The sequence below is a fragment of the Apostichopus japonicus genome, chromosome 9 (genome assembly GCF_037975245.1).
Source record: "Apostichopus japonicus isolate 1M-3 chromosome 9, ASM3797524v1, whole genome shotgun sequence".
NCBI classification, from domain to species: domain Eukaryota; kingdom Metazoa; phylum Echinodermata; class Holothuroidea; order Aspidochirotida; family Stichopodidae; genus Apostichopus; species Apostichopus japonicus.
The window spans coordinates 4131110-4154964 of record NC_092569.1 but is presented as its reverse complement, the minus strand read 5'-3'; the positions used below and the strand labels follow the sequence as shown (position 1 = coordinate 4154964).

The 23855-nt window shown below is 38.9% G+C and overlaps 1 protein-coding gene and 1 non-coding gene across 5 annotated transcripts in view; one reads left to right on the top strand and one right to left on the bottom strand.

Annotated features, from left to right (window-relative positions):
* The window catches only part of LOC139973373 (dual oxidase 2-like), a 77364-nt gene extending 62475 nt beyond the window's left edge, over positions 1–14889 (top strand). For 3 of the 4 annotated variants that reach the window (XM_071979997.1, XM_071979998.1, XM_071979996.1), the window contains 9 exons: positions 676–769; positions 1107–1156; positions 2116–2397; positions 3201–3430; positions 4286–4444; positions 7496–7528; positions 10945–11100; positions 12422–12550; positions 13055–14889. In XM_071979997.1, coding sequence (XP_071836098.1) covers positions 676–769; positions 1107–1156; positions 2116–2397; positions 3201–3430; positions 4286–4444; positions 7496–7528; positions 10945–11100; positions 12422–12550; positions 13055–13180 — 1259 coding nt within the window. In that variant the 3' untranslated portion in view covers positions 13181–14889. The remainder of the gene's footprint in view (positions 1–675; positions 770–1106; positions 1157–2115; positions 2398–3200; positions 3431–4285; positions 4445–7495; positions 7529–10944; positions 11101–12421; positions 12551–13054) is intronic. The other variant, XM_071980000.1, reaches the window with a different exon arrangement.
* A 1441-nt stretch (positions 14890–16330) lies between these two features.
* Positions 16331–16403, bottom strand: Trnat-cgu (transfer RNA threonine (anticodon CGU)). The gene has a single exon. It is a non-coding gene; the product is annotated as a tRNA-Thr (tRNA).
* Between the last annotated feature and the right edge of the window lie 7452 nt (positions 16404–23855).

Genomic DNA, 23855 nt, shown 5'->3' with positions numbered 1-23855 from the left:
CCATGTAATATGTTTGGTGTCTTCTTCCTGTTATAATGTTCAAAGATGTCGAGAGCCAGGTCGGACCCGGGTACAATTATGTCAATAAGGCTCCTTTGTACACTCATCCTAAAAAATAAGAATTTACGATTCTTCATTTGATATTTACCAGGGCCCCCTCCATATCTTCCCGGCCCCCTAAAGTTTACTCTCACTTTTTTCGCCAGTCCTAATACTGCTGTGGTTACTCTACTGCTCCCAGGACTTCCGCAGGGTCTACACAAGGACACATGTGTCCATCTAGTTATTAATTGATAAGTGATTACCAATTGTCATTAAGAGACAAATCTTGGTATTCAGTCAAGCCCTGCCACAGTAAAAGCACAACGCCTGTCCTAATTTGAAACGAGTGCGTGTATCTTCAAAAAGAGACAAGTTATGTCAGATACGAACGGTATTCGAAATAAGCGAGGGCGCGATGCTTTAATATAAAATTTACAAGAGACACCCCCAGACTCTACATTGGTACGGCTGTTGACTTCCTAATATGGTTCAAAGTGATATATATATATATATATATATATATATATATATATATATATATATATATATATATATATATATATATATATATATATATATATATATATATCATTCTCACGCATTTCATTCTTTACTCTCGTTTTGCTCTTCTAGTGGTCCATGCATTAGGTCATTTCAGTAACTTTCTACACGTGACATCGCAGCCTGCTGATGATGTCACGTGTTTGGTTCGGGCAACTTTTCATAGGTAATATATTTATATTTTACTTTTATTATTCCAAACAGAACAACTTCATATTTGTAAATCTAATGCGACTGATATGATTTAGTATATAACGTTACATTAGGCATACTACAATGTACAGTATATAACTTTGAATGTCATATAAAAACTTTTATATTTTGTATAGAGGACAGGCAGTTAATACAAAGATTCATTGCATGTGGAAGTATGGAACCGAGATTTCTTAACATATGGCTAAAATATAAGCATACCAATTATTGTATAGATCACGAATCGTGCTAGAATTAGGGTATTCAAAGTCAGTACTAATTAACCTATTTATTTGTTCTCTACTTCTTAGGTCAAATGAACTGCCAAAATTTCACCACTGGGTTTGGGGCACAGTTACAGGTAAATATGTTTAATCCATTTTCAAGATTTAATCGATGGCACTGTAAACCATACCATAAAAAGAGGCCGCCAAGACATGAACTTGATTGGTAACCTAGCTCAGGAATCTATAATACGTTGTATGGAAACCGAAAATGCGGTCAAGTAACGTTTTCTTTAGCTTCATCAATAGCTGAAAGAGAGGTATTCACTTTACATGTAACCCTATCCAGTCCCCAAACCCCATCAAACCCTTGAACCCACAAGGCATCCACGCCCCCACCAAGCCTCCAATTTTCACCAGGCCTCTAAGCCCCACCATGCCGCCAAGCCCTACTACACCTTCTAGACCCACAAGTCCTCCAAATCGCCCCCCCCCCCCCCGCCAACATACATCGCAAGGCCTCAAAGACCACAAGGCTTCCAAGCCCTATGAGGCATCCAGCCCCATAAGGCTTCCATGGCCCACAAGACCTCCAGCCTCACCGCATGTCTAAGGCCCACAAGGCCTCTAAGCCCCCGAAGGCATCCAAGCCCACGAGGCCTCCAAGCCCAACAAGGCGTCCATGCCATACCAGGTCTATAGGCCTCACCAGACCTCTTAGGCCCACAATGCCTCCAAATCGTTCCAACAGGCCTACATACCCCACAAGGCCTACAAGCCTCACAATGCATCCATGCCCCACAATGATTCCATGCCCCACAATGCTTCCATGCCCAGACGGCCTCCAAGCTTCACCATGAGACCTCTTAGGCCCAGACGGCCTCCAAGCCCCACAAGATATCCATGCCCCACAAGGCCTCTAAGCCTCACAAGACATCCATTACCCACCGTCAGGCTTCTAGCATCATCAGGTCTGACCACCCACTGTTCTCGTTATTGTATTCGACAGGCGTCTCTGGTGTGTTGTTAGTGATGGTGGCGACTGTTATGTACACCTTTGCAACACCTTAATTGTTCTCTTTATTGTATTCAACAGGCGTCTCTGGTGTGTTGTTAGTGATGGTGGCTACTGTGATGTACACCTTCGCAACACCTTATGCCAGACGAAGAGTCTTCCGATTCTTTTGGACCGCTCATCAGCTTTACATAGTGCTATTCATCTTGTGCATTGTCCACGGAAGCGCCCGACTCGTCCAGACACCCGATTTCTTCAAGTTCTTTCTTTTCCCTGCGATTATGTTCACGATCGACAAACTCATATCTGTTAGCCGTAGAAAGGTCGAGATACCAGTGTTAAAAGCGCAACTTCTACCATCAGGTAATAATACATTTCAAAATTTAACCCAGTGACGTACACACGGATTTCAAAGCTTTGAGGAGGAGGGTGGGGGGGGGGGGGAAGGGGTGGCAGCTTCCAAAATTTCCTCAAATGGTTTAAGGTATAGGTTCTGAATGGACGGGATGTATGCGGATCACTCTTTCCTTCACCTATAAATGGTGCGCCTATGTGGTCGTTGAATGTGACTCCTATGTAGAGGTTGACAGGTTAAATGGTGCATACTGAAGTATATTTAATCTAAAAATTAGGTCTCTAATTACAAGGTTGTGTTAATGAATACTAATACATTGAAAAATCCCAGGCTGAAAGTTTTTCCTCCGACTGACATGCCATGCACTCCCTCAACTTGCGCACGCTATTGTATTAGCCGGTGAACAATGGTCTATACTTTTATCGGGAAAACATTTTTGAAGTAGTATAATAAAGGCTGATCAACTAGAAGGAGCGAGAAGCTAGACAAGAAACAAGGAAAATTAAGGATTTACAATACTTGTATAAATTAATTAGTTATTAATTATTAATTAATTACGAATGAATAATTTATTTTTTATTAATGTTTTAATAATTAATTATAAGTATATTCATTACAAAATTATTTGATCAACTAGAAGGAGCGAGAAGCTAGACAAGAAACAAGGAAAATTAAGGATTTACAATACTTGTATAAATTAATTAGTTATTAATTATTAATTAATTGCGAATGAATAATTAATTTTTTATTAATGTTTTAATAATTAATTATAAGTATATTCATTACGAAATTAATTTTTTTCTCTGTACAGAGGTCACCAACGTTGTCTTTACTAGACCATCGACGTTTGAGTACAAGTCTGGACAATGGGTGCGAATCGCTTGCAGTGCCCTCGGAGCACATGAGTACCATCCTTTCACATTGACATCAGCCCCTCATGAAGACAACCTATCAGTCCATGTGAGGGCAGTAGGCCCATGGACCACTGCTCTACGTAAAGTGTACGACCCGGAAACTTTGCGTGATAAGCCACTTCCCAAAGTAAGTCAACGCTATATGAATATGAATGCGTGATATATATATAGCGTCTGCTCTATCCAGACGTTATAGAAGACTCAAACGTTTGTTTTATGAGTATAATAGTTAATAGTTCGATTCAATTTGATAATTTCCATCACGAGGTGACCCGATAGTGGTCTGTCTGGAATATTTTCAGACGCAAAACTGGATTAATTTTAAGTTTGAAAATATGAAATACACGAGGAATTTCAAAAAATTGGCATTTAATAGAATAGACGGTATAGTCATAATTGTGTTAGGTTCTTTATATATATATATATATATATATTTATATATATGAAAATGAAAATATATATAAAATATATAAATATATATATATAAATATATATATATATATATATATATATATATATATAGATATATATTTATATAATCATACTGTACTCTTCCGTTTACCAATTCATTTGGACATCCGTTTTCATTTTCTTGTGAGATTAACCTGCTACCATGGGGATATGAATGAAAAAAGTATCTCATAGTTACTCGCAACCCGTAATATAAAGGTTAAAGTAGGTACTTTTCTACGTAAGGCAGCAATCCAGGCCTTACAACTTTTAATATCTCCTTTCACCGAAATTGTTCCGAAAACCACAGTAAATTTGTATGCGAGGCCCCAAGGTTATCTTATTGGCAGATGAAAGACAAATATGCCATCCCGTAGCAATCTCGGGTAATGTTGGTACTCATATATAGAATTGTACCCTTTCACGTGTGAAATGTGAGTACTCAATAATCTAGTATGTGATGTAACATACGTCAGTCCATATTTGTGATCGCTCAGAGTACATTGTGATTGTGATGTTTTCCACGTTTCAGATATTCCTCGATGGACCTTATGGCGAGGGCCATCAAGACTGGTTTAAGTTTGAAGTCTCTGTGCTGATTGGCGCGGGTATAGGTGTAACACCATTTGCATCTATTCTGAAGGACATTGTTCACAACTCTGCTAAGAGGGCGCAGTTTCCATGTAAAAAGGTATTGTACTTTGTTTGTTGTTGAAGGAAACGAAAATTGAGCTAGTTTTGATTTAACGTAGCCAACGAAAAAAGCCTGTGTAAACTATAGAAATGGTGTCAGTAATTTTGATCTCTAACCAATGTTTGCATAGATGTCATCTATATAACCAATGTAAACTTGTACCTAACCCACTGCAATTTATATCATCAGTTTGAGAGAAAACATGCAACTACATGAGATGCGGCTTGTTAGATTAGAATTACTGGACAATGTAGCATAGTTGCCATCTAACCAATTTACACCATCCATAACCTTCTGCAAGTTACCCTCCGGTTTGAATGAAACAGCTACATGAGATACGGTTTGATAGATATGATCAGTCCATGATACGTCATTCAATTACAGGCGCGTATCCAGGATTTTCAAACCCGGGGGGCGCGAATTACTATCTAAGCGGAGCGCCACCATCGGTTGGCGCGCAGCGTACAAGAAAATTTCTTATTTTGATACCCCCCAGATAACCGGAAACGGCACTTCTCGGGCTTGAAATGACCAACCAGATGTACACTTTTTGCCTGAGAACCAAGTATTTCCTAATAGTTTTTTTTTTCCATCCATAACCTTTTTGAAGGTTGTCAACCCGGCACACATCATATTCGACCTGATCGCATCTCCTGTGGGTCTTTGCATTTGTATGTGATTCTACGTCGCGGCCCACAATACCCGTCAGCCCCACTTTTCAAGGTTTTAAGCCCCATATTTGTTCAGAATTAGAAAATTCACATTTCTCGTGAATAATCTTACTTCAAAACAAAATTTCATCTATGGACAACCAATATAGAAAAACTTCCTTCAACCCCTAAGAAACCGGCCAAAATTGCACGAGTAGAGGGAAGTTCGATGCAGAATGTTGGTGAAAAATTTTCGAAAATTCAGACACAGTTAATTTATTGGTGTACAAATATTAAAACCTCTTATAACGGCTATTATAAAACTTGGTTGAAGGAAATGAAAAAATAGCAGATATTTCCTTCAACCGAACACTACACACATAGGCGTAGGAGGCGCAGCGGCAGTGGCGGAGCTAGGGGTATTGGTCAGGAGGGGCGAGAATGGTCTGTAGGGGCGCTTTCGACACTATCTAAGCGGAGCACCACCACTGGTTGGCGCGTAGCGTACAGAAAATTGTTGAGTAAAGATACTCCCTAGATCGCCGGAAATGACCCTTTCCGGTCCTGGCTAATTTGCAGATAAACGAAGAATAAGGTGTCATCGCCAAATTACACCAACAAAATATGACAAATGTCAATAAGTAGATGAGAGCGCAATAAGAAAGTGAATAATGTAGAATAAGTAAAAAGTGGTAAAGAGCTGGAAAAGGCGCCAGCAGTCCATTTGAGTCCGTCAGGGGGGGGGCATCCGCCCCCCTGACCGTATGGACGCTCCGCCACTGCGCGGCGGGGTGCAGCCCCTAATTCGCCATTACTAATGTAAAAGAGAGTTTTGACATAATTGGACCTCCATGCTTTTTATACATCTACATGAGACATGTCGTTGTTTACATTAGCATCCCGCGGTATACTGCGCAATTTGAACGGACCGTACGGTACATGATGGCATGCGATGTAATAACCGGTGCTTGCTTATATGATATTGACATTAACCCGTTGAACGCGCGCTTCGCGCGCGAAAATTTTTGGTTATTTTTCCAGGCAAGTCGAACAGTTTTGAGGCTTTTCATCCTGGAACGCCATTTTCATGCTCACTCATATGATGTGATATCTGCTGTTTGCGTTACAAATTCGAACAGGCGCGTAGCGAGGAATTTGCCAAGGGAGGGGCGAAGCCTGTAGGCAAATTATCTAAGCGTAGCGCCACCATAGGTTGGCGCTAAGCGTACAAGAAAATTTTGGCCGAAAGTGTCTCCCAGATCGCTGGAAATGGCACTACCCAGGACCATTTGTTAGCGCGAAGCGTACAAGAAATTTTGGCCGAAAATGTCTCCCAGATCGCTGGAAATGACCAGGCGATTCCCAGGCCTTGTAAGTTGCATCTAAGCACTTTCTATTTTGAAATTACTTAGCGATATCATTTAGAAAAATGCTGAATGGGGGGGGGGCGGTCGGTCGCCCCCATCCCAAAAATCGTCATGTTCCCCGACGACACGGTCGAGTTCGAGACCAGCCACAGTTGGTTTCATAGCACAATTCTACACACGCGTTATGATAGACCATATATAGTATATATATAGATCATTAGTGAGAGAGGAAAATGGAAACGTAAAAAATGGAGTTGTCGGTGTAAGGGGTAGGGTGAGTCACACTTTTACGAAATCATTGATCCGTCACTGGCTACCCTTCAGCGCTGTAATGATGTAACTGTTCCTCTTTCTCTTCCCGGTGTCTTCGAGTTTTTCTTTTACTCCCTCCTTTTCTCCTTTTTTCTCTCTTTCTTCTTTTTCTTTTCCCTTCCTTCCTCTCCTCCTCCTCTTTTTTCCCCTCTTTTTTCCTTTTTTCTTCTCTTTTTTTCTCTCTTTTTCTTACCCGGGGGGCGCGCGCCCCCAACGCCCCCCCCTGGATACGCACCTGAATTACGCTGCTTGTTAGACTAAAATGAATGCCCTAAAAGGAAATTGCACCCCCCCCCCCTCCACCGATTCACAAAGTCGTTGATTCATGCAACACTAACGCATTGGAGTAATACAAATTCAAGGTGAGAGTTTACAGGAAGTCTTCAAATTTAGTTAGAATTTATTCCAGTTACCGACCAAAACTTTGTTCAAGATTGATCAACTGGAATGTTTTGGACATGTTTGCTTAACCGATTATTTGTTGGCAAGCTGTGTGATCGGACGAAGCTTTTTGGTAGAATTCTCGAGGACCTTCTATTCTTCGATGAAATGTGAACAAGATTATAAATAGTACATACATGGTAACTACAGTATTCTGTTACAGTATACACGGCTGAGACTTTTTTTGCAATAATTTCCTGCAATCCTTGCTAAAAGAAGAAATCAATCGAGTCTGTTCAATGTAAAAATGTGTTTTTTCTTTTGACACTTTTGAGCAGGAGAAACGATATAAATGGAAGAAAATTAAAAAGGTAATAATGTCTTCATGATGCGTTTAATGAAGAAAAGTTCATCGCTCATTTAGTAACGCTTTGCGTACTAACTCATTTTCACTTCATGGTAAGGATACAACCCATTCATAGATACCTGTTGTGTTCTGTGATGTCATTCGTCACTCCAACATATACTCACAAATAAAATAAAATGAAATAAAAATAAAATAAATATGTCCATAAAGCCAGCGTTTTATTTGGCAGTGTTGTCCAAATCTTCATCTTGCCGCATGCATATCATTGCAAACGTTGTTAGTAACATTAGTAACATAATGTTTTGGCCTATCCTTTGAAGCGTTTTTCTAACGTCATCTCCCCTCGTATCGATCGTTTCAAACGTAGTCTGTAACGTCATCTGGAAGCATCTCGAAGGCTGTCCACGTCATCTGCCCGCGTTTTGTTTGGCAGATTATCTATGAAGTCATCTTCGCGCCTGTCTTCTGAAACGTTGTTAGTAACATAATCTTCGCAACTATCATTTGAAGCGTTGTTCTTAACGTCATCTCCCCTTGTATCGATCGTTTCAAACGTGGTTGGTAACGTTATCTGGAAGCATCTAGAAGGCTGTCCACGTCATCTACCCTCGTTTTGTTTGGCAGATTATCTATGAAGTCATCTTCGCGCCTGTCTTCTGAAACGTTGTTAGTAACATAATCTTCGCGCCTATAATTTGAAGTGTTGTTCTAAACGTCATCCCCCCCTCGTATCGATCGTTTTAAACGTAGTCTGTAACGTTATGTGGAAGCATCTCGAAGGCTCTCCACCTCATCTGCCCGAGTTTTGTTTGCTAGGTTTGCTATGAAGTCATCTTCGCGCCTGTCTTCTGAAACGTTAACGTTGATAGTAACATACTTTAATCTTCGCGCCTATAATTTGAAGCGTTGTTCTTAACGTCATCTCCCCTCGTATCGATCGTTTCAAATGTAATCGGCAACGTAGTCTTGTATCATCTGGAAGGCTGTCCACGTCACCTCACCTCACCTGCGTTTTGTTTGGCAGGGTGTAATGTCATCTTCGCGCATGTTTTCTGAAACGTTGTTAGTAACATAACCTACCCGCATCTCGTTTTAAACGCCGTTTGTTTACGAAGTCCGCTATTCAAATGTTCGTTGTATCTGCAATAGGCAACATTGCGATTTAATATTTTAAGTTCATTAAAGCTATACAACAGCCAGGAACTCCCTACTTCACTATGCTTGCCTGGCGCCAGATCACATCCTCTGAGCATTGCGTTTGGCTATTGAAAGGTACTGGTGGAATACAACGACCAGCCACGCTTAATTTGGACGTATTTTTAGTGGCTTCCGCGATAATAGTTGAAAGCAAATGCCAGGTCAGAGTTAAAGTAGTTGAAAATAAATTGACATAAAGTCACGTGGTATTGTTGAACGTGGAAATCCTGATGTACCTTTCAATAGTATGAAAATGGAACGGTCCGAACGCAAGGGTGCAGAACGCCCGAAGGGTATAGGCTTTTAGCGACTTAATGCAATTTGAACAGTTCTGTAACGTCCCTAGTAACGATGTTTCATCAATTTGCATTATCCAAACAATTTTGAGGAATGGGACGATGATTTAACGTCTCAATTAAGCCCTTTCCTCCCAGCTGGTCCTCAGCACCGATGAAAAGATTGAATTTTGAGTCATGGCCTGCTTTTGAACACTATCATCAATTCGACGTTGTAAAAACTTAATCTGCGTAATGAGTCTTAATTTTTGAAATACTCCATGTATACCACAGTTAATTACCTCATTATTCACTCAGAGTGAACGCTATGCAACCAGTAACTACGTCATTATTCACTCAGTGTGAACACAATGATACATGTAAGTACGTCAATATACACTTACGGTATACACACAATGCTATACCAGTAACAACCTCATTATTATGAGTATTATTATTATTATTTTTTTTGGACGCCACAAACTAAAGCAAATCTCCAAAGATTTAGGTATAATCATTATATCGGTGCTTCTATGATAACATCTTCTATTCCTAATATTTGTTTTATTCCTTTTCTTGTCCTTTGTCCATCATTGATTGAATTAACTATCATTTATATCATTGGTTTGTTGTTGTTAATTTCCTGCTTATTAGCTCATTTCATGACAATAAAGTAAAAGGTGGTGGACAGAACCAATGACTATACGGTGAACTTATTTGAGTTGTCGATTTACTTGATGGGGCTATTCATAATTAAAGGGTGTGAAATGAACTGCTTTCAGTTTTGACGAAAACCTGTTTAAAAATAATATGTAAAAAATTAAAGCTTTTTTTTCGCCCGCTTTGCACCATTTCATTTGGTTTGTGGTATTGGCTGATGTAACAAATTAATTAGTTATCATCATTACGCTAAACTGGCTTCTATTCCTCAAAACACGTTTGATTATTGTCGTTGATAAGAAATACGACCGGATGAGAACGATCGCTACCATAACAAGCGTATCGTAACGGTAATTCATTAATGTAAATGATGGGGTCAACTGCATGGTGATTGCGTTCTTAGCTGCATCCGTGATCAAAGAAAACATATCTCTGAAAATATAAATTGCTTTCAAGCAGTTACCAAGTTTGCATTAAAAAAGAAAAGAACTTAAAATGATTTATATACTTTTACAATATTAATAACAGTAAAATTATACTCTGTGTTAAGTTTTGACATACGGGTGATTGACTCACGTAGTATCGTACTAATTAAAGCTAAGTTGAGCAAATGTCTAACCAAACATTGGGCAGGAACGTAGCCAGAATTTTGAAAGGGCGGGGAGCGGGGGGGGGGTGGGCAGAATATTAAAAGGGGCACTACTCACAAAGGGAGCATTATTACACTTAACGGAGCGCCATGATGTACAAAGAAAATTTTGGCCCAAAATGCCTCCCACATTGCAGGAAATAAATAAAACAATCATAAGAGTATTGTATTACGTAGCAGACGAACTTTCAGGGAAAAGATTGAGAAGGGTCGCTTAGCGTCCTTTAACCTGAAAAGAGGGCTTCAATGACATTTCCTGCTTTTCGTTAAGTTTTTATTTTTCGGGGTACTCAAAGGAGGTGGAAGGGGGGGGGGGAGGCGATCGCTCCCATTGCTCCCCTGACTACGTCCCTGACACTGGGTACGTATGTATCCAACCAGTGATTGTTAAAGTTCGGTCAGAGTAAAATGCAGACAATTTGGACAAATCTATTACTTCTAGATTGGTTAAACTGTCGTAATTTTACTTGTTAAATTTTGCACGAACTTTTCCTAACGTTGGTTGGATACACAATGTTATGTAAAATGCTTGCCTGTAGCTTGTATATTAAAAGTGGGTTTCTATATATATTCCAGATGTGGATGATCTCACTCACTTATACGTATATCCAATGCTTCTCTGTATCAATCAATGCGCAGGTCTACTTCATATGGCTGACGAGAACGCAGAAACACTTCGAGTGGTTCACAGATATCATTCGTAAAGTCGAGGAAAGCGACGAGGATATGTTTGTCGAGTCACATATCTTCATTACTCAGTTCTTCCAGGAATTTGACTTACGAACGACTATGTTGGTAAGTCATCATTCATTCACTACACTATCGGCGAAGAGAGAGAGAGAGAGTTTGCTGATTAAGAATCACTACCTCAAGTGATCAAGTGATCACGTGATCAAATGATCACGTGGTCAAGTGATCAAAAATAAGAATCAAAATGCAGCGTTCCTTCGTTTCAAATTTGGTAGACTATACGGATATTCTTTAAGTACATGTGAAAAAGTATTGATTTTTCTCAACGATATCTCAAATTTGTGGCATTTTCTTCTCGAACTTTTGTTTGTATTACTTTATCACAGAATTCGCCTCAACAGTTTCATCCTTTTTTTTTTAAATCTTGAAAGTTTGATTTTTTTTTGGTTCTTGAAATTAACAGTCAACTTTTCGAGATAGTGTCGAGAATATTTATATATTCCACAAATAATTAATAAGCTATTATCAACTCTGTACTTATTAATATATATTGTGTAATCTCAGAAAAAGATTTCTTGGATATATACAAGTTTATAAACTTAATGTCTGATCAATCCCATAATTAATACTTTGTGTCCAATATTATGACAGAGGATATCCTGATAACCAGTAGGAGCTTGGCTCCCGTTTAATGTCACGGTAGTACCTATTTTGTGTATTAGTGCAGTATGTCCCATAGTTAGCCACGCTCACCGTTTTGCTCTGTTATAGTTTGCGTATATTATATTAGGACACAATTATTCCGATAACCTTTACTGTTAGTTTGTGTCCCATTCCATGACATCCCATTACCCCTTGTTTACTGTCGTCCCCATTCCCCTATTATTATTTCACTCAGGGGGTAGGAAGCTTCCAAAAAGTGGGGAGGGGGGGGGCACAACATCAGAGGGGCACTTTCTCATTCCACAACCACCACTCGTTATGCTATAAACCGATACACAACGGCCATATCACTTAAATATATATGATGTGTTAGTATGCTATCAGTACTATTTATTGAGATTGTTTATTGTTAACCATGCTACAACAAGATATGGGATGCCATTTTAAAAATAGCATATACAGATTAAAAAAATAATTAAAATAAAATATTAAAATTAACAAAGGCTTAAGATATCCAAAAGACAGTTCTTCATGAAATGTGCACATTTTATTTGCCAGTAAAGGACATTTGCTAGTTTGGTATAAAGTAAGGGGGAGGGGCACGTGCCCCCAGTTCCCCCGGCTCCTACCCCCCCTGATTTCTCCCGTCTCATGTTACAAACTTGGACATTTCTGATTATCAATGCAGGTACTCTCTCGAATGACTTTATGCTATCTATTTCTCATTCTTTTGTTTTACATCCAATTAATTACCATTTTACAGTATGTATGTGAACGCCACTTCTACAAGGTCTCAAGTCGATCCCTGTTTACCGGACTACGTTCAGAAACTCATTTTGGAAGACCAGACTTTGTTTCATTTTTACAATCTATCAAAGACAACCACAGTGGGGTAAGCAGTAATTCCCTTTTGAAACTTAGAAACTGGAGCGCTCTATGCTCCACCTTTCGTCTAATGCGTGCGAATATATCTGCGCGAGATTACACATAATCAAATATTTGGTCCAATCTTTAAAAGTCGAGATATTGCATTTGTATTTTCTTATTATTCCAAATAATTCATGAATATGGAAATTTACGGTACATCGTTCATTATGACATTGTGCTATTTGGTAAGAGCATCACATTTCAATAGATCCCCTAGTAAAGTTAAATGTGCAATAGACGGAACCGGGATCTGAAATATTCATACAAAATGTTGCAATATGGCCTATAAGATATGTGTTGAGTTCAAACTAGGCATGTCTCTATTCACATAATGTTAAACAGAAATTTAAACCAAGCCTGAATTTCTGACAAGCTTGATATCGAGGTTATAGTGTGAGTTTGAATAAAATACTTTAATTTGTCTCCTAACGTCACTGATATGTCTTCGTTTGCTTGTTTTCATTCATAGGTTTGCCCTATAGGGGTTTTCAGTTGCGGTCCGCCACAGATGAATACTGGACTTGTCTCCGCGTGTACAGCACTTAACAAAGTTCATGGAAAGGTTGCGTTTAGTCACCACTCTGAGACGTTTTAGTGATCTCATATCCGGTCATCTTAAAAAAAAAACAAAAAAAAAACGCTCTTTTTGTCTGACAAGGAGCATTTCTTTCAAAACAACGACATTCTTTAACAGTCAATTCTTTCAAACATTTCTGTAAATAATGTGGCTAAGCCAACGGACTTCAATGAGATTTTAAAAGCAAGTGTGGCAGTCGGAGGTATTTTGAAACATCCCCCCCCCCCATGGACCGGGTACTTGTTGCAACATTGTGAAGGATACATTATACTTACCATATTCTAGAGGAAAGAGAGCACAAGAAACGGTTACAGGTGGATCGATGTGTCAGCGGTGGTGTCAGCGGTGGGATACAAGATTTTAATAGTGAGGGCGCATTCTTAACTTCAGATGATAACTAACTTTTTGATACGTCTACGAAACAAAAAGTTTACAGTGACTTTCTAGAAAAAATAATCCTCTTTTGTCTAATGAAGAGCATTTCTTTCAAAACGAAGACATTCTTTAACAGTCAATTCTTTTAAACATTTTTGTAAATAATGTGGCTAAGCCAACAGACTTCAATGAGATATTAAAAGCAAGTGTAGCATTCTGATGTTTTTGAAAAAAAAAACCCATGGACCGGGTACTTGTTGCAAAATTGTGAAGGATACATTATACTTACCATATTCTCGGGGAGAGAGAGCACAAGAAACGGTTGCAGGTGGATCGATGTGTCAGTGGTGGTGTCAGCGGTGGTGTCAGCGGTGGGATACAGGATTTTTAAAACTGAGGGCGGCGTGGCCGTGACGTTGCATTTTTAACTTCAGATGATAACTAACTTTATGATACGTCTACAAAAACAGAACATTTACAGTGACTTTCTAGATATTTTAACATGCAAATTGGATTAACATGTCCAATGACGTACTCGGCAATCATGATTATTATGAAGATGACGTCAGCTCGTAAGAAAATTCTTTCCGTTAAATTAGTGTTTTTTTTAATACACATATTTTATTAGTGTCTAGAAATAAATGTTCATATAGTTTTATATAATCAAGGTACATTGATTATATGGGGCTTATATGGGGCTTATGTGGGAATTCTATGGGGCATGGGGCTGCGACCATGCCTTTATTTCGTATGGTCTGTGTTATGACTTTTGTGTTGCTTCTGACGAGCGGACTACTTGGTTTACAGTCACAAAGTATCAACGAGCACCTTTTAATGGGTTCAATTTCTTTGTATATATTATTTTGTATTATCTAACTTTTCAGAGTGTTTAATTATTAATGAAATGACTATTTGGGCTGAATTGGTAGTGGCCATTGTTAGGGATGTTTTGTCCACACTATCACTGTCTATTATCACTTAATCCACGTTTAATAAGCTATGCTCTGTAGTTTTTTTTCATATTTTTGGCAATGGTTCTGTGTAATATTGTATTTATATTTGAATAATGTGGTGGTTTTAGAGGGACAGACTGAATGTGTTGGTGTTAACACGACAACACGTCAAAAATACGATTTTTGTTTGTTTGTAGAGATGACAAGTTAAGTTAATATGCATATGGATATATTGGTGTTAAACCGTTGTCGAGATACTGCATTGACGTAACTTGCAATATTTGAAAACTGTGGTGGTTCTAGAGGGACAGACTGAATGTATTAGTGTTAACAGGACAACACGTCAAAACTATGATATATATCGATATATATCGAAATACGATATATATATATATATATATATATATATATATATATATATATATATATATATATATATATATATATATATTTATATATATATAGTTATATATATATATATATATATAGTTATATAGTTATATATATATATATATATATATATATATATTTATATATATAGTTATATAGTTATGAATATTATAGATGCTTTCATTGAATATCACTTTGATGTTATTGTTTTGTCCTAATATCTTCCATCAAGATTTGTATTGTTTCTCCAGCCCTGCATTTGCTGTAAAATAAAGATTCATCAATTTGAAAGCAAATCTTGTTATCTTTTGTTTTTATTGTAAGCATTCAACATTACATAATCAAACTTAAGTTTGATATAAACCAGTATAGTGTAGGGAAAGTTGACCCCTGTACTGAACAATATCTAGCACATGATACTCACAATGATATTAATAGGAACCCTGGCCACAATCGGGGGGGGGGGGGAGTTCAACAACGGTCACTGAGCTGCGATACTCAAAGGTAGATCCGGGAATTTCAAAAGAAAGGGTGTGATTCGGAGGTCACTGAACCCGAATCCCTTGCAGGGGGCGTGGAGGTCCTCTCCCAAGAAGGGGTGTACATTTTAGACGTGAAGTGATGCATTCTGATACATTATTAGGCTATAGATTAGGTCTACAATTATAGGTATGCACGTAAGGTTGTTGTGTGCTTGAAAGGGGGTATACACTCCCCTCCCCCATCCGCCCCTCCCCTTCCTTAGTTCCTGGATCCGCACCCGATACTAGCTGAATGGTCCTAGTATTTGACCAGACAAAAAGAAGATTTATGGAGAAATCATCTGGGTTCAATTCTCTTTGTTTGTTTTAATTCAATTAATAGGCTAGCATTAAGCATAAAGTAGCATATTCTTTATATATATACGTCTTTTGAGTACGACACGAGTTAAAGAAAAGAAAGACATATATCAAATTATTAAGCGATAAAGAAAAGAGAAAAGAAAAAGTAAACGGGTAAGTTTGCCAATTTGGAATATGCAGCTTTTACTGAACCATTCATACTGTATCGATCGCTACTGTTGTGAAACTAGTTTTCGTGCTCGAAATCTCCATGTCGATATAGGCACATGGAAACCGTTTTTCTGAGAGTGAGGTACATTTAATTTTCTTGGAATAGCCAGTAATGGTAACTACTGCGACTTTCGTTTTCTGTTAGAAAGAAACCCTAACCTCGCCAGTTTAAAGCTGTAAGCAAAACGTTCACGCTATACGCAATATTATTACGTAACCAAACAGTTTTAGTACTTGTTGGAGTGTTTACAATTCCTATGAGGGAACTCCAAGCTGAGTAGGTAACACCAGGTTTTACCTCCATGGTCTCATAGACAGTAATAAAAGTATAGGTTGAGCGATTGAAAAAAATACTGTGCTAAGGGGGGGAAAAAAAAAAAAAAAGGCTTGTCAGTTCCAGGCGCGAGAGGGGGTCGAACCCTCGATCTTCGGTTTACGAGACCGACGCCTTAGCCACTTGGCCACCGCGCCGAACATGCCAAATTGGCATGATTAATTATTATTGAAGAACATTTATTTGCAACTCTCCACTTTTTCGAAGTAACCACGCTTAAGTCGTTATTTTTAATGAACTACCTACGACGAAGGTAATATTGATCAATCTAGACATGTTTGTGGGACTTTCGACCGCTAAGGTGACAAATTGAATCTTTTTTATGTTTCGATTATCCCCACGCAAATCGTGCTGATACAGCTGCACTGTCCATTCGGCTTGTTCGTATAACCCGTAAGTGTTTCATGAGTACTGGCTTATACAAACCGCTCATTGATCGTTTTCATATTTGTCTGATATCCCCATGCAACCCAACTGGTAACTTAAACACCACAATCTTAACTGCCAACGGTGGAAAACAGTAAAAAAAAAGGTATTTTAATTCATGCAACAATGTTGACTCGTTCGAAATGAAATATTACCTCTCCTTTTTAAAGTTTTTACATTTCATTTAAAAGTCCATGAGTTGTAGACCACCGAAACATTATGATTGGATTGGAATGATACATATACTTTAACTGCGTGACATTGTTGTCTAAGTTATAAACTCAGTAGGTCTCAAGGTTTACACGATCTATTAAAGCTGCCTGGTATATAAAAAGACGTAAATGTATCTGCATTCATCTCGTTTTTTGGCTACGATTATGTATCGATTCTGCACACTTTCCAATGGACTCCAATACATTTGACGTAACAACGTAATCATTCACACGATAACAGTCTCGATGAAAGGGTACTGGGCGTTGAGAGTGGATAAGTTAAGTCGTTGGTTTTCGTGCCAAACCTCCTTTTGGGTGACTTTTCTTAAAAATATCGATGACGAGTGATAAAACCGGTGTAAGAACTCCACCTAGAAGGAGCACGGTTTCGGAGGGTTGAACAGAGTCTCACTAAGTAGGCGTGGTCTAAAAATCACCTCGACATGAAACCCTTAAGATGTATCATCAGTAATACTGCTGTCATTTTGAAGTCAAATTGGGTGAATTCCCAAACTCAAACGTAACAGTTTTGTATGGGTTTAATTGATTCCGGTATTCATGCTGGTAAGTTATTTCACACATTAGTATTGATTACTACATAAAGAATTCTGTGCTAGGTTTCAGTTTCATCTTACAGTTCTTACGGTTTCAACTTTCAGTTTCAACTCACACTGTTGTCACAGTAGGCTCAACCTATTACCAGTAGGCCTATCTGTTACTGTTAGCCTAACGTTAAGTACACTAACCTACGGCCTACTAATACTACTAGTACAGTACTGTGCACAGGATTCCGTAATTGTTATTGTTAAGCTAGGTACTGTAAGGTACCGTAACATAGCAGAAGAGTATACAGGCATCTGCCTCACATTAAAAAATATATATATATACATTATAATATCTAGGCTAGTTTAGACTAACTGTAGTTCAAAGTAACTTAATACTCCTTTATAGTTATACTCATATTGGCTAGGCCTAAAGCCTATCAACTTTACATTAGAACTGATATGATTAGAGTTCATATGGTTCAAAACTCAGACTTAGTTTAGTTGTAAAATATAAAAGATCAGGAGGGGACTAAAAACCCTATTGACGACCCTTCAACTTCAAGATAACAAGCTAACCACAGAAATCTCAAATCCTGTTACACTACAGTATTGCAATAAATGTCCAAAGCATTCTTAACCATCGAATATTTGAAAAGACGACACACACAGGCGAATCAAACATTTTTTCAAAACTCTCTGAGAGAAGTACTTACTAACAAGTAAGTAGGCTAAGCCCAATCTACTGGTACAACAAACTTTGTGCAACTTTAGGCAGTGACTTTGCACAGTCCTCTTGTGTCCCTACCATTTACGAAAAAGGAGAGAAAGAATAATAGGTCTACATGCTAAGTTATCAATCAAACCTGACTAAGATCCGTTCCACCCTTTTAACTTCTGTGATGGTGAGATTTAGAACTGATGACTTGAATACATTGGCCGACCTCTACCTCTTCCCATACCACGATCGCGCCCTCTATCCCAGTACGAACCCAGTCCAACACTACAACAAAATCGAGCTATGTGACCCGGTTTTCCACATTCCCAACAGGTAGGCCTATGTAGGCCTAGGTAGGTCTATCATACTTTGAAAAGAATAACATTGGGGGGCGGTGTGACCTTCCCGTGAACATATCTGACATGTTACCTTATCCAAGGGTGAGATCTGCAGGGTCGACAATTGAGTTGACATCGCCGACACCGTCGTTGTAAGGTCTTGTATTTCCTTCCTTGCTGAGCCAAATTGCCGTTTTTTCATCGTACTGGTCAGAATGTCGAGTAGTCGCTGCACTCACTGTGGCGTTGTTGATAGAGTGGGATTCGGTTGCCAGTCGTGCTGCCGACACGGCGTCCTCCCAGGTTTTCGGATTCCGTTGGATCACGAACATCCTCAGGAGTGGCGTTAACCCTCTCACCAGCGCAGCAGTTCTTTCTTTATCCACTTTGTTGAGCCTACTGCATCGTTGTTAGATGTCCAAAATAAATGAATCCAGCGGTTCTCCGGGTTCCATCTTCCTGTCCCATAGTTGATATTCTTGCAGCCATTTTGGATGAATGGAACAAAAATGACTTTCAATAGATGCGTAGAGTAATTCTGGATCTTGTTTCGTTACAGGTGATAGAGAATTTAGCCAGATATTAGCACTCCCTACAAGCAACATATTCATTGCTTGGGCAATTTGCTCTCGAGGAAGTTGCGACAACAATGTCCATGATTAAAATTTAATGAGCCAGAGATACGGATCTTCACTTGGCTTAACATGAAAGGAGTCAGGTCGCAAATATGACGCCATTCTAGAATTAACAGCAGCTCTATTGCCTATGGGTGAATCAGGTGATTTTACGATACATTTATCAAGTTGACGGCGGTTGTTAAATTGTCAAAGATTTGGCTATTGATCGCAACTTATAATCTTGACATAACTGCTGAATTTTCGCAACTTATCAGTGCCCCGCACTTCCACCATTTGTGACAGGGTCCTGTAAATATTACACAACAAGTACAAATTAAGACGTGAACAGTTGACATATCTTTCTGCTCTTTATTCCTCCTCTCTCTTTACGTGCTCCCTTATAACTCTCTTCCTCAACTGCCAAACCAATCCAACGCAAATATACATAAAGGAAGGGTGATCTGATGAAGTTTAACTAAATCACGATAGAATGGTTATATGTCCAGCCCATTGTTCATCTATATGTTTGGTGTTATGTTGAATAATGGCAACTAAGTACTGGATGTAATTTTCAATTGGTAGCTAGGGAAATGGACATACATTGTTCATTGCAGGTAAATGCAATGCAAACTATGCTACTGGAGATGGCTTTAATAATAAAAGCACTAGCTGCATTTAAGTAAAAGTGAAACTGCCGAACCGATTACCCTGTTTATTGATTTCAAATTCTTAGCAAATCAACAGTAGCACATGCAATATTGCTTAAACATTTTATTCAGAGTCTGTTGATACATTCGGATCAGGGTTTGAATTAAGGGATGGCACCAACAGCATATTGCTGCGATAGGCCCTACCACTGGCCATAATGACTTTAACAATAATCCATTGCTGACAGCAATGACTGCCTTGCTCCTTCTGTCAAGTTGCTGAAGGTATTCTCATAATTATGTTGATTAGGATTCCAAAGTGACATGTGTGTTAGAATATATGCATGCCAGCCTACCCAACTGAAAACTGAAAAATTGCTGTAGTGCCCTGGCTTTTCAATGAGTGTCCAAGGAAATGTCTAACTTGTCCTAAGCAAGTCACCTTGCCCTTCTGGATCATGGATTCAAGCCCTGGTTGAGATATCATCTGGTTGAGATATCGCCATGGTCAACGCCGGTGCCAACGCCGGTGCCTTCCAATCATAAGGTCCCCGGTTCGAGTCACTCCCAGATTAATATATGTTGTCCAGTTACAGAGTTGTTGACAATTCATAATCATGGACGTTAAATAAATGTGAATGTAAGATACTGATTTCGGTCAGCTTGCGGCTTTGATAAGCCAATGAGGCTTCTTCGTGACGTCCTGCTTGCAGGAGGATCTAAAATACATACAAATACACACATACATATCTCCTGGAGGTCAGTGTGAGTGGAACCTGCACAACTAAACAAAATATTTTTCATCACTTTTCAGAGCTAGGAAGGAAAAAGCCTGTGACAACTAACCCTGGATGATGTTCTTGCCGTTGGGACAAGCCGGTCACCGGTCATCAGAGATAAAACCAGGAAGAATCATAAAATCTCGCTAAACAGGTTCAGTTTATATCAAAATAGATCAATGGAAGTGCTTTTGATGAAATGATGAAATGGAAACCATATATCTCTTCAGACCTTAAGAGGTAATTTTAAAGTGATAGCAGACGCACTGTATTTGCTGGCAAATACTGTCGTACAGGCCTCATGGTATGGTTCTATAGATTTGCTAGAAGTACTGTAGCCATCCTGTTAACCAGTGGGATTTTCCCGATTGTTTACTGTGCGGTTTTACGGATTGGGACTGTTTTAGCTAAGAATTCTGAGTTGGAGGGGCACCAGCAATTCCAAGGAGTGCACAAATAATCATGTCCAGTAACATGTGAAGTATTGTACACAAGGTTGCATTCATGGGGTTTGGGGGGAGGGGAACATCAGTCAGCACAGGGGTGGGATGGGTGGGGGGCAAGTTCCCTCCCCAGTCTGGCTACAGGACTGCCATTAGCGCAGGGTATCTGGGGTACAGAATACAGATCATGCTATGGAGCTTAATTAATTGTCAGACTACAAAATGTATAAGTTAACACTTTGATCCCTTCAAGAAAAACGATTAAACTTCCACAGAATTGTTTTTCTTTTTATTACCGCTTCATCATTTAATAATATGAAACAAGTTCGATCACACCTAGAAAACTATAAGACTGGAATGTTATAAAATGATTGAGATGCCTACCGCATGTGAAGTAATGTGAAAGTTAACCTATGAATGCAATGTAATAGTGCCACAGTACCTCACACTGGGGAGTTACAAGTATTACAGCACCAGTGTTCAAGATGAGTACTTTAGATTGTAATTCTCAAATTTTCAAGGTATTCATCGGCCGAAAACCAATCAAGCAACTTCGGTCAGGGAAGACTGGCCCCCTTTTTGCCTTCGTATCAGTTACGAATTTGGAGGTATCAATTAGGACAAGTACGTGTGAGCAACGCAAGTGCAAACGCAAGGAAACACAAAGTAAATCCTATAATTGAAGCCAATTGTTTCGAAAATTGACTCTGAAGGTAGCGACTTTTCATATTTTCTCCCTCCCTTTTTTTTTCAAGTTCAGTTGTCATCAGGAAACTGATGAAGTTCTGTTACTTTTACAGTGTGCAGTACTCTTCTGCTATTCGTTCCACCCATTCGAGTTACCGTTTTGTGGAACTTTGCGAATCGCACGGTCCTCATTGGATTAATGTCTAAATAATTGATGATAGTTGTACTATGATCATTGAAAAACCCATAAATGGTGTGTAGGCCTGCCTTAGTAACTACCAGAAACCAGCTCATTTGGCGTAAACAGAAGTTAGCATTAACAATTGTGACTTTTTCTTTCCAATTTTCGTCTGAAATCCCTTTTATTTTCATTTACCTAGTAAATTTCAAATTTTTCACCCTTTGCCATGTCTCATCTGTGATTCCTTGCCGAAGAAAGCTAAAGGAATAGGAACCTATGCAATGGTGATGGTGTGTATGTGGCACCTAATTGTAAACAGTCAAAAATATATATAACATGGATTAACTTCCTACTTGGTATGTGGATCCTTTCTGTGAAGTTCAAAGGCCAATTGAGGTCAAAAGAGGTCAAAATCTGAAAACTTTGTTCATGATAACTCTAAAAGTGGATCTTTGTTGAACTTGACACACAACATGTAGATCCAGTTTGGTGAGTGCATGAACCCTGTTGAAATTGGTAGAGGTCAAAGGTCACATGAGGTCAACATGGTGTCAATGTCTGCATTCCTTGTTAACATGATAACTTCAATATTTAAAACTACAATCTGTGAGTTCTCCGATGCTATGATTTTCTGAGGTCTATGCTGTGAGGTCAACATGATGCTATGAGGTCAACATGGTGTCAATGTCTGCATTCCTTGTTAACATGATAACTTCAATATTTAAAACTACAATCTGTGAGTTCTCCGATGCTATGATTTTCTCAAACATAGATGGCCAATGTCAGTTCAGCTTAGTTTTGTGAAGGGGCCAATATAAAGTAGGTCTTCACCAAACCATACTTCCATCCAGGAAATGAAATCTGCTTCACACAGTTGATGATCATGGGTTGGGTGATTTGAAAACACTCAAGTGGCCCATATCAGTTTTGACACTCTGAGCTTCAAATTATCTCAAACTTGGCTCAAGGGGTCAACAGGTTATCTCAAATGGTCTCAATGTTTAACCTTATTCTGTCTGATTTACAGTAGATAACTTTGGCTTCGGCGGTAAGTTGTGAAAACATTTCAAACTTCATAAGCAATGTCATGTTACTCTCATTCAATAATATTTATTAAGGGATGGTGGGTGGCCGAGCTGATGCTAGCTCAATATTGGTAAAAATTCTATACTGTAAAATCCCTACCAGTGAATTAATTGGTTGAACCCCCCCCCCCCCCAAGTGAGTGCCAGCGACGTAGCAAGGAATTTGAAAGGGGGAGCACTTTTTGTGATTGATATTGGGGAGGAGTCTAAGGGGAGGGGGTGTCCCCTTTGAGATATTTTGAACAATGGAAGGTCCTTAGATACGATCTGGTGCAATGTTTTGCCAGTTTCATCATTATCATATGATATCATATGATATTATCAGCAGATTTTGTTTCCTGTTTGAATTATTTTACATGTTCTTTTACATAACCTATCAGAAAGACAAAACTAGTGCTCTTTTCCAATTTTTCCAGTAGGATGATTTTTGTTTATTGTCCAATGTCTCGACTGTAATACATTTGACGAACTTAACTGATGGACAATATAAACTTTCATATTTTGTAAGACAGCCAGATGTGCAGTGGCCTAAAAACAAATATAGTTATCGCAGTGTATTAGCTAGCTTTGGATTAGCTAGCTTAGCTTCATAACAATTACATGCTGGTCGTGCAACAACAATTAGGACGAATCATAGAAAGGATGAGGACAAACGTTGTCGAAGTCGTTGTGCATACGGTTCGTGACACTCCATCGAGTGCGGTTATGTAGGTACAGTAATATGTATTTTATTACGCGCGCAGTGGTCTACTGTAGGCTTTTAATAGCTATAGGCTAAATTTAGCTAATTGCAGCTGCCAAACTAAGCAAGTACTTGAATCAGTAGGCCTGAATGTAACTTTGATTATAATCGAGTAAACGGAGCTGACGAGTATTCAAGATCAAAAGGTGAGTGCTACAAATAAGAGATGGTT